The sequence below is a fragment of the Microcaecilia unicolor genome, chromosome 1 (genome assembly GCF_901765095.1).
Source record: "Microcaecilia unicolor chromosome 1, aMicUni1.1, whole genome shotgun sequence".
NCBI classification, from domain to species: domain Eukaryota; kingdom Metazoa; phylum Chordata; class Amphibia; order Gymnophiona; family Siphonopidae; genus Microcaecilia; species Microcaecilia unicolor.
Genome location: NC_044031.1, coordinates 39816913 through 39832400, shown reverse-complemented (window position 1 = coordinate 39832400; position 15488 = coordinate 39816913). Strand labels below are relative to the sequence as shown.

The 15488-nt window shown below is 46.8% G+C and overlaps 1 protein-coding gene across 3 annotated transcripts in view; it reads left to right on the top strand.

Annotated features, from left to right (window-relative positions):
* Positions 1-15488, top strand: part of LOC115465357 — a 69332-nt gene that overhangs the window by 26247 nt on the left and 27597 nt on the right. For all 3 annotated transcript variants that reach the window (XM_030195793.1, XM_030195786.1, XM_030195802.1), the window contains 2 exons: positions 7889-8008; positions 12241-14280. In XM_030195793.1, the coding sequence (XP_030051653.1) occupies positions 7909-8008; positions 12241-14280 (2140 nt within the window). In that variant the 5' untranslated portion in view covers positions 7889-7908. The remainder of the gene's footprint in view (positions 1-7888; positions 8009-12240; positions 14281-15488) is intronic.

The following is a 15488-nucleotide window of genomic DNA, read 5'->3' as shown; positions in this document are numbered from 1 at the left end:
CAATTCCTTGATGAAATCAAGGACAGCTTTATGGAGCAGCTGGTGCAGGAGCCGACGAGAGAAGGAAAAATTCTAGACTTGGTCCTTAGTGGAGCGCATGATCTGGTGAGGGACGTTATGGTACTGGGGCCACTTGATAACAGTGATCATAATATGATCAGTTTTGATATCAACCTTGAACTAAGTAGACACAGGAAGCCAAATACATTAGCGTTTAACTTTAAAAAAGGAGACTATGATAAAATGAGAAGAATGGTGGAAAGAAAACTTAGGGGGACAACTGAGAGGGTAAAAACTGTACAACAGGCATGGACGCTGTTCAAAAATACCATCCTGGAGGCCCAGGCCAAACATATTCCACTAATTAGAAAAGAAAGACAGAACTCCAAAAGACAGCCGGCCTGGTGGAAAAGTGAGGTGAAGGAAGCTATTAGGGCTAAAAGAAACGCCTTCAGAAAATGGAAGAAGGAACCGTCTGAAAATAACAAGAAGCAGCATAAGGAGTGTCAAAGCAAATGCAAGGCGCAGATAAAGAAGGCCAAGGATTATGAAAAAAAGATAACATTAGAGGCAAAAAAACATAGTAAAAAATTTTTTCGGTATATTAAAAGCAGGAAGCCAGCAAAAGAATCGGTTGGGCCGCTGGATGACCGAGGGGTAAAAGGGGCGATCAAGGAAGACAAAGACGTTGCGGAGAGATTGAATGAATTCTTTGCTTCGGTCTTCACCGAGGAAGATTTGGGTGGGATACCGGTGTCGGAAATGTTATTTCAAGCGGACGAGTCGGAGAAACTTACTGACTTCACGGTAAACCTGGAGGATGTAATGGGGCAGTTCAGCAAACTGAAGAGTAGCAAATCTCCTGGACCGGATGGTATTCATCCTAGAGTACTGATAGAACTGAAAAATGAGCTTGCGGAGCTACTGCTAATGATATGCAATTTATCATTAAAATCGAGCGTGGTACCGGAAGATTGGAGGGTGGCCAATGTAACGCCCATTTTTAAAAAAGGTTCCAGGGGAGATCCGGGAAATTATAGACCAGTGAGTCTGACGTTGGTGCCGGGGAAAATGGTATAGGCTATTATTAAAAACAAAATTACAGAGTACATCCAAGGACATGGATTACTGAGACCAAGTCAGCACGGCTTTTGTGTGGGGAAATCTTGCCTGACCAATTTACTTCAATTCTTTGAAGGAGTAAACGAACATGTGGACAAAGGGGAGCTGGTTGATATTGTGTATCTGGATTTTCAAAAGGCGTTTGACAAGGTACCTCATGAAAGTCTACAGAGGAAATTGGAGGGTCATGGGATAGGAGGAAAAGTACTATTGTGGATTAAAAACTGGTTGAAGGATAGGAAACAGAAAGTGGGGTTAAATGGGCAGTATTCACAATGGAGAAGGGTAGTTAGTGGGGTTCCTCAGGGGTCTGTGCTAGGACCGCTGTTTTTTAATATATTTATAAATGATTTAGAGATGGGAGTAACTAGCGAGGTAATTAAATTTGCTGATGACACAAAGTTATTCAAAGTCGTTAACTCGCGACAGGATTGTGAAAAATTACAGAAGGACCTTACGAGACTAGGAGACTGGGCGGCTAGATGGCAGATGACGTTTAATGTGAGCAAATGCAAGGTGATGCATGTGGGAAAAAAGAACCCGAATTATAGCTACGTCATGCAAGGTTCCACGTTAGGAGTTATGGGCCAAGAAAGGGATCTGGGTGTCGTCGTCGATAATACACTGAAACCTTCTGCTCAGTGTGCTGCTGCGGCTCGGAAAGCAAATAGAATGTTGGGTATTATTAGGAAAGGTATAGAAAACAGGTGTGAGGATGTTATAATGCCGTTATATTGCTCCATAGTGTGACCGCATCTTGAGTATTGTGTTCAATTCTGGTCACCGCATCTCAAGAAATATATAGTGGAATTGGAAAAGGTGCAGCGAAGGGTGACTAAAATGATAGCGGGGATGGGACGACTTCCCTATGAAGAAAGACTAAGGAGGCTAGGGGAGACATGATAAAGGAAGAGACGGCTGAGGGGAGACATGATAGAGGTATATAAAATAATGAGTGGAGTGGAACAGGTGGATGTGAAGCGTCTGTTCACGCTTTCCAAAAATACTAGGAATAGGGGGCATGCGATGAAACTACAGTGTAGTAAATTTAAAACAAATCGGAGAAAATGTTTCTTCACCCAACGCGTAATTAAACTCTGGAATTCGTTGCCGGAGAACGTGGTGAAGGCGGTTAGCTTGGCAGAGTTTAAAAAGGGGTTAGACGGTTTCCTAAAGGACAAATCCATAAACCGCTACTAAATGGACTTGGGAAAAATCCACAATTCCAGGAATAACATGTATAGAATGTTTGTACGTTTGGGAAGCTTGCCAGATGCCCTTGGCCTGGATTGGCCGCTGTCATGGACAGGATGCTGGGCTCGAAGGACCCTTGGTCTTTTCCCAGTGTGGCATTACTTATGTACTTATGTACTACCCTCTCAGAGATGGATCCTCCCATTCTGTCAGACAGGATGGAAAATACAACTCCCTGCTCTGGAAACTGCAGGGTTAGTGGAAGGTCAAAACTGTTTATCTTTCTTGGAGAGTGCTGAAATTTTGGTACTGCTGAACAGGCAGAACTGTAGCCATGTATACATACAGTATATAAGTATATCATATGAATATTAATAAGTATTTATGAATAGAATAAATCAATGTCATCCTATAAAGCTACTTCTCTTTCATTTTGGTCACTATTCGTAAGATACACAGTTCAAATAAATTCCTGGTGGTAACCTATAAGTTGGACTAAATATGTTGGTTTCAGTATTCAAACCTGGTGATTGTCACAGTGTTTAAAATACTCTGTATATTCAGTGCCAGTATCTGGATAGATTGCAGTGAATTATATGTGAAGAGAACTTGCCGCCAGTGGGTCAATATTCAACCCATGACAATTAGTGTTTGTATAAATCCCGATCGCCGTGGGGTTTTTATACCCAGATATTCTGTGCCGATACCTGGATAAATGACCAGATAGAGTTAGGACAGTATTTTTGCTATTCCAACTTTATTCATTCAGTTACCTGGTTACTAGCAGGCTTATTTTCAAAAGAGAAGGACGCCCATCTTTCGACACAAATCGCAAGATGGGCTTCCTTCTCACAGGGTCGCCCAAATAGGCATAATCGAAAACCGATTTTGGGCGTCCTCAACAGCTTTCCGTCGTGGGGACGACCAAAGTTCACGGGGGCATGTTGGAGGTGTAGCGAAGGCGGGACTGGGGCGTGCTCAACAAATGGGCATCCTCGACTGATAATGGAAAAAAGAAGGGCATCCCTGACGAACACTTGGACGAGTTTACTTGGGCCTTTTTTTTACGACCAAGCCACAAAAATGTGCCCTAAATGACCAGATGACCACCGGAGGGAATCAGGGATGACCTCCCCTTACTCCCCAAGTGGTCACTAACCCCCTCCCACCCTAAAAAAAAGTTTTTTAAATATTTTTTCCAGCCTCAAATATGATACCCAACTCCATGACAGTAGTATGCAGGTCCCTGGAGCAGTTTTAGTGGGTGCAGTGCACTTCAGGCAGGCCGACCCAGGCCCATCCCCCCTACCTGTTACACTTGTGCTGGTAAATGTGAGCCCTCCAAAACCCACCCCAAACCCACTGTACCCACATGTAGGTGCCCCCCTTCATCCCTAAGGGCTACGGTAGTGGTGTACAGTTGTGGGGAGTGGGTTTGGGGGGAGGGGGTTGGGGGGCTCAGCACACAAGGTAAGGGAGCTATGCACCTGGGAGCAATTTGTGAAGTCTACTGCAGTGCCCCCTAGGGTGCCCGGTTGGTGTCCTGGCATGTCAGGGGGACCAGTGCACTATGAATGCTGGCTCCTCCCACGCCCAAATAGCTTGGATTTGGTCGTTTCTGAGATGGTCGTCCTCGGTTTCCATTATCGCCAAAAATTGGGGACAACCATCTCTAAGGACAACCATCTCTAAGGTCGACCTAAATTTCCAGACTTGGGCGTCCCCGACCGTATTATCGAAACGAAAGATGGGCGTCCATCTTGTTTCGATAATACGGGTTTCCTCGCCCCTGTCTGGGGACGTCCTGCGAGGACGTCCTCAGGAAAACTTGGGCATCCCTTTCGATTATGCCCCTGCAGGTGTCTCTTGGCTCCACCCTAACTCTGTCCTTGGACCAGTCCTGCACTGCCTGGATAATGCCAAGGTGATCTGCCTGGAGTTTCAGCGCACTGTCCAGCAAGTGCTGCTGAAAATCCAGGTATGATCTGGTCAGTGGGATTTATCCAGGTAGGAGATCAGCCTGTATGTGGATAATTCAGCCACTGTCCATATAGTTACGAGGTTTAATTTAGTTCAGCCACTTTCTGGCCTCAGTGCAACTGCTGAGTATAGTACCTGAATATCAGTGCTGTCCAAATAGTTAGGTGGGACCAGGGGCGTATCTGTGTGGGGCCACAGGGGCCTGGGCCCCCGCAGATTTTGCCCCGGACCCCCCTACCGCCGTTAACCCTCCCTCCCTCGCCTACCGCCGTCACCTACCCCGAGGTCCGCTTCCTCCGGCTTTTTAAAATATTGCTTCAGCTGGCGGGGGACCCCAACCCCCCGCCAGCCCAGCCGCGATCTTTAACTTTTTCATCCTCGTCGTGCAGCGCGCTGTGAAAGCTGCATGCATCTTTGGATCCAGTTGGATGGAGTCTGTCTGACGTGCTGCGACGAGGATGAAAAAGTTAAAGATCGCGGCTGGGCTGGCGGGGGGTTGGGGTCCCCCGCCAGCTGAAGCAATATTTAAAAAAGCCGGAGGAAGCGGACCTCGGGGTAGGTGACGGCGGTAGGCGGGGGAGGGAGGGAGTGTTAACGGCGTAGGGGGGGGTTGACGGCGGTAGGGGGGGTTGACGGTGGTAGGGGGGGGCTGACGGCGGTAGGGGGGGGCTATAATGTGCCCCCTCACTCTAGCCCCTGCCCCCCCTACCGCCGAACCTCAGATACGCCCCTGGGTGGGACACTCTTGCTCCACCTTAGCTCCACCCAGCCATTGCCCAGATCGTTCCGGAGTGTTTAGAGGGAATTTTCAGCTGCACAACCTAGATAATGTTGTTGAAGATGATTTAAATGTTTAGTGGCGGTTTCTAAATACAGATCCTTTGAATACTGGATTCGTTGATTTCACTTGCCAACCAAACTTAGCCAGACAAATCTATTTGTGGTACAGAACGGCCCCAAATGTATCCACTGATATGCAGCATCAAAGTCTAGCACCAAATTTTGCACTCAGTGCTCTTCTATCAAGACTGCTCATCCGAAAGCACCCTTCATGGAATAGTGTTGAGTGTCGATTTTGATCGGAACCATTTATAAAATCTGGCCCTAAGTGACTTATGCACACATTTTATTGAATAGAGTCTTCCATTTTCATTCCCAGTTACTGCTTAAATCCCATTCATAAATAGGTGTGTTCTTGGTGCCTAAATTTAAGCGTGCTTTATAGAATTGCCCTTCACATGTTTGGTCTAGGCTTGCTGGATAGCAGGCCTAAATTAAACGTTTAGCATCAGCACAGTGACTGCATAATATGTAAATTCAATGCCGCTGACTAAACTTACAGTGGGACTGACATATTAAACTTCAGCTGCTGAAAAGTGACCCTATTATGAGAAACTATTTATTTATTTCATGCTTTTTCAGTAGATAATTTGCATTCATTTAGAATTGGTATGCCCCCCTCCCTAGAGGGCTCATAATTCTATTATTTATTTGGATTTAGCTTACTTTTTTTCCATAGTAGCTCTAGTTGAGTCACATTCAGGTACACTAGGCATTCCCCTGTCCCTAGAGGGCTCAAAATCTAAGGCCCAGATACATTAAACACCCCGCAAAAGGCCCGTACCTTTCCGATCCCCATTGCAGCTTACCGATTCGGAAAAAGCGGGCCATGCATGAAGGAAATCGCATGCAAATGATCTACTTGCAAAAACAGTGAGCAACTCAGTAGGGGGGAGAGCAAATCAGTCTGCTAAGCAAGCATAGAACAGCCAGTTGCTAAGCGTGGCTGCTCTGTGCATGCTTCAGACGTCTTTCATATATGCATACAAGCTGCGTGTATGAAAGAAGTTTGTAGCCTATTTTTGTTTTCCATTCCCTTTCCCCAATGCTAGCAAAATGGCAGTTTCTTTTCCAGTGATGGAGAAGAATGGGGTCACACACATACACAAGTTTTTTGTTTTTGTGGCAGGGAGCAGGGGCAGTGGTGGGTATCCGGACTTGAGAAAACAAAAGGAGAAGATTTGCTTCCCAGGCAGGACTGGCCAGTCTGCAGCTCTCACAGCTTTTGTTTCAGCTGTCAGGCAGGACTGGCTGGTCCGCAGCTCAGCTCTTCTCAGCCAGCCAGGCAGTACCGACAGCTCCTGACCACCGGATAAAATTCATTGTAAGGGGAGGCAGTCCTTTCTGTGCATCGGTAGAAAAAGAGCAGTGCATTACTCTGAATGCACTTTTGAATGGTAAGTAGCTCATTTAAATAACTTAGCATGTAATTATCATTAGCTACTACTACTACTTAGCATTTCTAAAGTGCTACTAGACGCTGCCATGACAGGAAAAGAGCCTGCAGAGCCCCTTTGTGCATGTCTTGCTGAACTCCATGCTCGCTTAACTGGCTACAGCCAGTATAAAACGCACATTTCTGGCTCATTAGTTTTTGTGCATTTGGGTGTAAGTTTGAACCTGAGGGTTAAATGACTTGCCCAAGATTACAAGGAGCTGCAGCAGTATTTGAACTTGGATTCCCTGGTTATCAGCCCAGTGCTCTAATCATTAAGCTACTCCTGAGGCAATGGAGGGTTAAGTGACTTGCCCAAGGTCACAAAGAGCAGAGGGGGATTTAAACTTTGGCTTCTCTGATTAGCCTGCTGCTTTAAGCACCAAGGGCATAGCCAGACCTCAGTGGGAGGGGGGGCCACAGTCAAGGTGAGGGGGCACTGTTTAGCCGCCTCTCCCTGCCGCCAACCCCCCCTCGCCGTCGCTGACCCCCCCCCACGCCACTTTGGACCCCTCCGCTGCCGCAACCGCAAACTCAACCACCCCCCTGCCGCCACTTTGGACTGCCGCCACAACCACAAACCCAACCACTCCCCCCCCCCCGCCACCACTTTGGACCGCCGCCACAACCACAAACCCACCCCCACCCCGCCGCCGCATCTGGTACCTTGTTTGCTGGCAGAGGTCCCCAATCCCCACCAGCCGAAGAGTCTTCTTCAGCACCGGTCGACTCTGGCACCTTCGTTGTGGGATCATCTGTTTCTGACGCCATATGTCCTGCACGGGGCTACATGCATGGTGCAGGACGTAAGGCGTCAGAAACAGATGATCCCACAACGAAGGCCCCAGAGTCGACCGGTGCTGAAGAAAACTCTTCAGCTGGCGGGGTTTGGGGACCCCCGCCAGCAAACAAGGTACCTGATGCGGCGAGGGGGGGGGTTCAAATGTAGAGGGGGCCAGGGCGTAATCTGTGGGGGCCTATGCCCCCTTGGCCCCACGTATCTACGCCCCTGCTAAGCACTAGGCTACCCCTCCACTTTCCAGAGCTGTGCTCCATTCATCAAGTCACTGCAGAAAGATAATGTGGCCTGAATACACAAATCCATTTCAGGTTGCATTACTACAGTGATGTGAGATTGTTGTTGTAAAGTAAAAGGATGGGGTAGGGGGAGAGGAAGCCAGTTGTGTGAATGGGTACTAGATTCACTGACATTTTGTAATGTGAAGTAACACTTGGCAGCTTCATCCAGCCATGCATTACTGTATACCATTACTGTTTACTGTTCAATTATTTAATATTGTATGAATTATATTTTAGCTCTGGGAAACTCCAGGATCATGGCCTCTTTTGAAGACAATGTCACTGAAATGCCAACTCTGGGCCGTCCTTTCCAGCTTGGAATGCTGTATGACTGTCGCTCTGACACTCTTATGCCAGGTAAATGCTTTGTGTAACATGTAACTGCAAGGGGAAAGTTGAGCTGAAATCTTTTCGGTCTGCATCCATTATTCTCTAAGGACAAACAGCATAGCAGTCCTCACAAGTGGGTGACATCATCTAACCGAGTCTGTGCTGCAGCAGTGTAAATAAAGCTTAAGAGTCTTCCAGAATGCTCTAAAAGCATGTATGGCAGCTCCCGCATCCATGTGGAGCAACTCAGTTTCAGATTTTCCCTGGAGCCTGGCTGATGTAATTGTTCCATGTGTCTGTGTAAGATTATTAATTTTTTTAATTCTATCCTGTATTTCTCACCCTGGGACTGCATTGGTTCTCCTTCTCTGTCTCCTAGTTAGGTTTTTTTGTTGTTTTCTTGAATTTGCACATGGCTGTGGCCTGCACGAGTATAGGCACCTTCAGTGACATTGGTCAAAGTTTGTACAATAGAGCTATTAGATTTTGCCTCAGAAACAGAAGCAATCCAGTAACTTCAGGAAATGTGTTCCATGAGGCAAGATAACATCAGATATTGACACCAATTATTTATGTGTAGAAGACCTCTCAGGTAACGGGGTTGCAGGGTTGACCCTAGAAGTGGATACACAATTTCAGTAGTGTTGGTGGCAACATTCTATAACTCTCGAAAAAAGATCCTCTTCCAGTGCACACAGACTAAAAAGAGGTCCCATAATGGCAGGCTTCAGTAGTAGTAATTAGTATGAAAAAGGGTAGCAGGGAGACTGTTCTGAAATGCACAAATATGGTTCTAGGTCAGTTACCACCAGATAGTTCTCACCGACCAAGTCACATCTGGACAATTCACACCTAGTACAATTACCATTGAACCAATTCCTACCACACCAGGGAGGACAATCCCCACCCATAGCTCAAAAAAATAAACCCCAAAACACACTAGGATAAGTGGAGGGGCATAATCAAATGGGGCGCCCAAGTTTTCTTGAGGGCATCCCTGCACGACAGACCCGTGAAGGGGCGGGGAAACCGCTATTATCGAAACAAGATGGGCGTCCATCTTTCGTTTCGATAATATGGTCGGGTACGCCCAAATCTCAACATTTAGGTCGACCTTAGAGATGGTCAACCTAAATGTTGAGATGGTCGTCCTTAGAGATGGTCATCCCCGATGTTCGGCGATAATGGAAACCAAGGACGCCCATCTCAAAAACGACCAAATCCAAGACATTTGGTTGTGGGAGGAGCCAGCATTCGTAGTGCACTGGTCCCCCTGACATGCCAGGACACCAACTGGGAACCCTAGGGGGCACTGCAGTGGACTTCACAAATTGCTCCCAGGTGCATAGCTCCCTTACCTTCGGTGCTGAGCCCCCCAAACCCCACTCCCCACAACTGTACACCACTACCATAGCCCTAAGGGGTGAAGGGGGGGCACCTACATGTGGGTATAGTGGGTTTCGGGTGGGTTTTGAAGGGCTCACATTTACCAGCACAAGTGTAACAGGTAGGGGGGATGGGCCTGGGTCCGCCTGCCTGAAGTGCACTGCACCCACTAAAACTGCTCCAGGGACCTGCATACTGCTGTCATGGAGCTGGGTATGACATTTGAGGCTGGCAAAAAACATAATTTAATTTTTTTTTAGGGTGGGAGGGGGTTGATGACCATTGGGGGAGTAAGGAGAGGTCATCCCCGATTCCCTCCGGTGGTCATCTGGTCAGTTCAGGCACCTTTTTGAGGCTTGGCTACTCCTTCTCCTTCTTCCAAAGATGATGTGTCTAACTCTTTAACACAGACACAATGGGGCCCTTTCACTAAGCCGCATAAGCGTCTACATGTGCCCAACGCGTGCCAAAATGGAGTTACCACTCAGCTACCGCATGGCTCTTGCGGTAATTTTATTTTTGGTACGCGTCCGATATGCTTGTCCAAAAAATTATTTTCGGATGCGTGTATCGGACGTGCGTCCAAAAAATTATTTTCAGATGTGCGTATCGGACTCGCACCAAGTGGCATTTGACATGCGTAGGTTATTACTGCCCGGTTACCGCATGAGACTTTACTGCTAGGTCAATGGCTGGCGGTAAGGTCTCAGACCCAAAATGGACATGCGGCAATTTTCATTTTGCCGCACGTCCATTTTCAGCAAAAATTTTTTAAAGGTATTTTTTTGTAGGTGTGCTGAAAAATAATTCTGCGCACGCTCAAAACATACATCTACACTACCGCACCTACACTTCAGCGCACCTTAATAAAAGGACCCCAATGTTTGGTACCTGTCCCAGTAGTGAGCTCTTATTAATCGTTGCAATCTTCAGTATCTGTGACTGGAAAGCAAGATGTTTCTTTAAAGGATGTATTTGAAGCAATTCTTTCTATGGATAAAAATTTGCAAGAGAATTTGTCCTTATATAGTAAATTTACTGAAGAAACTTCAATTTAGTTGACTGACCATGAAGCTAGCCTTTGTTGAGAAAAATATGGACAAATTAGAGCCTCATTTTGGGACAATCAGCTATTGCTACATCAACCAAAGATAGTTTGCTTCTACATTTGCAATTAGAAGCACTGGAGAATGCTTCACATGCTTCTAATTTGAGATAGTTGAACTTCCTGGTAACCCATTATCTATCAGCTATGGAACTGTTTAAAATGTTCTTAAAGGATGTTCTGCAGCTTAGTCTGGATGTGTTTGAGATTATGCAGCTGTATTATTTGCCTAGGAATATTTGTGGGGGTAATCAAGAAGGTAAATTTGAAACATTGAATTTTCCAGATAGTCTAGATTTGACAAAATTTCAAGTGACCTGTGTACTGCTTTGCTCTATTTATCATATTTATTTGAGTCATTTACCATACTAAGAGGCACATATATATCTCTAGACTTTGGGTACGAACATTTACACCTGCCCTGTGGTTGGTGGAAATGCTCAAGCTTAAGCACAGATGCATAAATACTGTTGTGTTTTTGAGTCCTTGAACCCAGGTGGAGCACGAGGAGACGAACCAGTGCTCTGTTGGGCAGCCGGGCAACCCCGAGGCTTCACCTGTGATGACCGCCGTTCCCCAAGGGTTGAACCCCAAGGTGCAGGCAGCCGACAGGATTTCCAGAAGCAGGCAGGGGTCAGATGACCGCAGGCAGCGAGAATACTGGGTTCAAGTAGAGAGCAGAACTAGGAAGCCACCCGAGAGGGGTGCAGGTCCAGGCAGTAGACTGGTCAGGCAGCAGGTCAGAGAGTAGTCGGGTTCAGACAATGGTTGGGTAAGGCAGCAGACCAAGAGTAGTCTGAATTCAAGCAGAAATCAGGTCAGGCAACAAGCAGAGAGTAGTCTGGATCCAAGCAGAGGTCAGGTCAGGCAGCAAGCAAGCAAGGAAGCAAGCAAGCAGAGAGTAGTCTGGATTCAAGCAGAAGTCAGGTCAAGCAGTAAGCAGAGAGTAGTCTGGATTCAAGCAGAGGTCAGGCAGCAAGCAGATCGCAGCTAAGGATAAATGCAGTGCAGTAATCACCTACTGAAGTAGAAGCCGAAGCGCTGAGAGGAAGGGAAGACGCTCCTAAGTAGCCCCCACCATCGAGAGCAACAGGAATCAGCTGGCAAAGACAATCTTGGATTGGCTAGTAGCTGGAGGGGGGCGGAGCCGGGTTGCGAACATCCAATTCTCGGTAGCCGGAGGCGGAGCCAGAGTCTCCCGCGCTCCCTGGCCCCGCACCTGGAAGGGAAGGAGTCAACAGAGCGCCGGCACTACCAAGATGGCCGGCGCCCCGATTGCATGAACGGAGGTGACCGGAAGGCCACTCGGTGCGTGACCGGCGCTTCCAGATGGAGCCGAGGAGCGTGGCAGCAGAAGCATAGGCCCGGCCATGCTGGCCGATGCCCGACGCTCCCCCCCCCCCTTGGAGGTGGAGCGGAGCAGGTGAGGAGCGCAGCACGGACTGGAGCAGGTGAGGGACGTGACAAATTCATCTGCTTATGATGAAATTCTATAAGGGAAAGTAGGCACTTACTTTCCTTTATAGAATAGGGTTCAAATATAGAAATGCCCTCCATATTAACAGCTAAATTTAAAAATCCCATCCTTCCACCTGGCCATGTCTCAACTGGCAGTTTTGACCACAGACATTTTACCAATTAGAGGGAACTGTTTACCAATTAGATTTACTCATGTAAAACTGGGTTGAGCCAGGTAGAGTTTTGAATATCAATCCTTGTGCAAGTCTGCATCTTCTACATGCCTGTTTTTCATCTTGTAACTCTGCAGGTATTACACTCTGGAACATTCTGACACTCCTGAAGAATGTAGATTCAAGACCACAGCCCAAAAGTGAATTTAAAATAATTGCATCTGACAGCATTGAAACAAAAACTTCTGCTTTGGGTGTCACGGGAGCACTGATGGCTAGTTTCTTGTGTGACCTGATAAAAGTGAATGGATCTGGAAACTATCTGAAAGACATGAAAACATCCAACCAACAGGCCAGAGTTACTCTTCAGTACTCAACCACAACAAAGTTTGAACAGCTGACAATGAGTCATTTGGGACATCAAAATATCTCTCATCCAGAGGTATTTGACCAAGGGACAGCAACTCATGTTGTCACAGCTGTACTGTATGGGGCCCAGGCTTTCTTTGTCTTTGACCAAGAGTCTTCTTCTGCAGAAAATTTGCTAGATGTACAGGGAAAACTGGAGGCCATGGTAAGGAAGATACCAAAGGTTGCAGTAGGAGGAGACGCATCTCTCCAGAAGAAGAACCAAGATGATACCAACATGAGAAAATTCACTTGTAAATTTTACGGGGATTTCTCTCTGGAAAACAACCCTGTCACTTTTCAGGATGCCATTCATACCTATTCAATTCTTCCCAAATTGCTGGGTAAAAAAGGAAAAAATGCTGTACCGGTGAAAGTCTGGCTATATCCTCTCAGCCAGCTCAATTCCAAAGCTGCTAAAGTGATGCGTGAAATTCACATAGGGCGCATTTTCAATATACAAGAAGTGACTGAAGAGTTGACTCAGCTGGACACACAGTGCTGTGATATGATGAAACATCCAGCTGCCATGCACTTCCCTGAAATCAAGCAGAAAATCAAACAGTTCAAAAACCTGTGCATGCAATTCAAACAGAACTTCCAGAAAGATCTAGCAAAGATCTTACCTTCTATCCGTGGAGGTGAAAAAGAAGAAAATGAATTGGGTGACATCCTACTTAGGAAGGAGCAATCGCCATTCAACAGTCTATTACTTACAGAATTTATAGATTTAAAAAAGCAAGAGATGAGCTTTGTTACTTTATACCTTGACTTACTGAAGGATTTGAGAGTGCTCTCCTCCAGTGCAGAATTAAACCAAATAGTACAAAATCCAAAAGTTGAGTATGTTGTCTCATTTACATTTACTTCTTTAGATAAAGATGAACGATACTTAGTGGATCTGCAACGCTTCATTAGGAAATCTCTTGAGTCAGATTTAACCAGTAATGATAATGAGAAACAAAATTCCAAGCCATGGTTCAATAATACGAAAATAACTGCTAAAGCCAGAAAACAAGTAGAGCTGTTTTTAAAGTTTGCAAATGTCAATAAGTCTAATGAGAAGATTGAGTTCGTAGTGTCATCCGTTCCAGATGAGAGCAACCCAGGAGTTTCTATTTATCTGTATGAAAGAGGACAGCTGGTCAACACAAATTTTGAGCCTCCATCTATGCCAAATCCTTTTACCATTGAGAGAGTTGGTCACATTAGTATACAACTCCATCGTAAACCAGTGGACTCTGGAAGTGAGGAGATTCCAGAGTGCATGATAGAGTATAAACATGAAGAGCAGGCAGAATGGACAGTTGTACAAATAAACAATCCAACAACTGTAAGCACCATAACAAATTTACATCCAGGCTCAAATTATCAGCTTCGATACTCTGTGATGTGCAAGCTAGGACTCAGAGCACTCACCGACAGCATTGACACTGTGAAGACTCTGCCGGTCAGTCCACCTGGACAGCCATCAGTTATCAATGTGTCATCTTCTGCTGTTTCCCTCAGCTGGCAAATGCAAGCTGAAGTTGGGGAAGGAGTCTCCATAAACGGTTATAAAGTAGAATATCAAGAGGAAACATTTGAAGCAAGTGAGGCAGAAAATGACATATGGCTGGAACAAAGAACAACAAACGAGAGTCATTGTGAGCTACAGGATCTGAAACCTGATACTTTCTACAGATTCCGTGTGTCGGTGGTCTGTAACGATGAGAGATTCAGTGTCCCAAGTGATGAGACAGTGGTTTCAACAGAATTACAAGAAAGAGGTAAGGAACACCTCAAAGAAAGTGTTTGCAAGTCTATATGCGGCATACAATCTGACATTGAGCCATACAGCTGTGAACAGATGTTTTCTTCTGCATTTGGGCTTCCAGTAATGGTACTCCATGCTTCATCCAGTCAGTTGCCAGAAGCCATGCTCCATCCGAGCTGGCCGATATGCACAACTATTTCACTGGCCAGGAACTGCTCCTGGCTGGTTAAATAGCATTTTAGCGCTTAATCATGGCTATTCATCAGAAGATAAAGCTAAGTTACTTACCTGTAGAAGATGTTCTCTGAGGACAGCGGGCATATATTCTCACATGTTGGTGACTTCATCCACAGAGCCCGGTGCGGACACTACCAAAGTGTGCTTTTGCTTTAAATCTTTGAGGCAGTGCCCCCATTGCACGTATGTGGGTGCTTTCCTGCCCGACATTCAAGCGCGGGACCAGCAGTATAGTACTAAAGCTAAGAAGACAACTCCAAGGGGAGGTAGGAGGGATGTGAGACTATATAACTGCTGTCCTGTGAGCCTGCTGTCTTCTGAGAGCATCTGCTACAGGTAAGTAATTACCTTTCTCCAAGGACAAGCAGGCATAATATGAGAGCTGTTAGAATAACATTGAGATCTAATGCCACTGGAGGTGGTTTGATGTCAAACAAACCTTTTATGAATGTAGCTATCAAAGGATCAGGGCCACTGGGGGGGGGGGGGGGGGGGGGCAAAATTCCCCAGGCCCGGCCTCCAAGGGAGGCCCGGCGCTAGGGTCTCTCTCTCTCCTGCTCCTGACAGAACCCGGGTGATCGTGTCCTGACAAGAGCAGGAGAGAGAAAACTCCAGCACCAGGCCTCCCTTGGAGGCTGGGGAGGAGCAGATACAGCAGGACTTTGGGCCAGGGCCTGGTTTGGCTGGCGGAGGTCCCCCCCAGCAGAAGAGGTCTTCCTTCAGCGCTGCTCTTCACTCTGCCGCATTACCTGCCAAGTGGCTGCTTTTCCCTCAGGCCGTGCAAGCTCAGTTTTGAGCACGTGCGACATGAGAGAAAAAGCAGGGGTAGGGCAGGCAATAAGGCGCCGTGAAGAGCAGCGCTGGAGGAAGACTTCTTCTGCTGGCAGGTCCTTGGGATCCCACCAGCCAAGGTATTTGGAGTTGCAGCGGGAGGGGGCGGCAGCGGTGGCGATCCTGAGGGGGGCAGCAGCCCTCCCCAGGCCC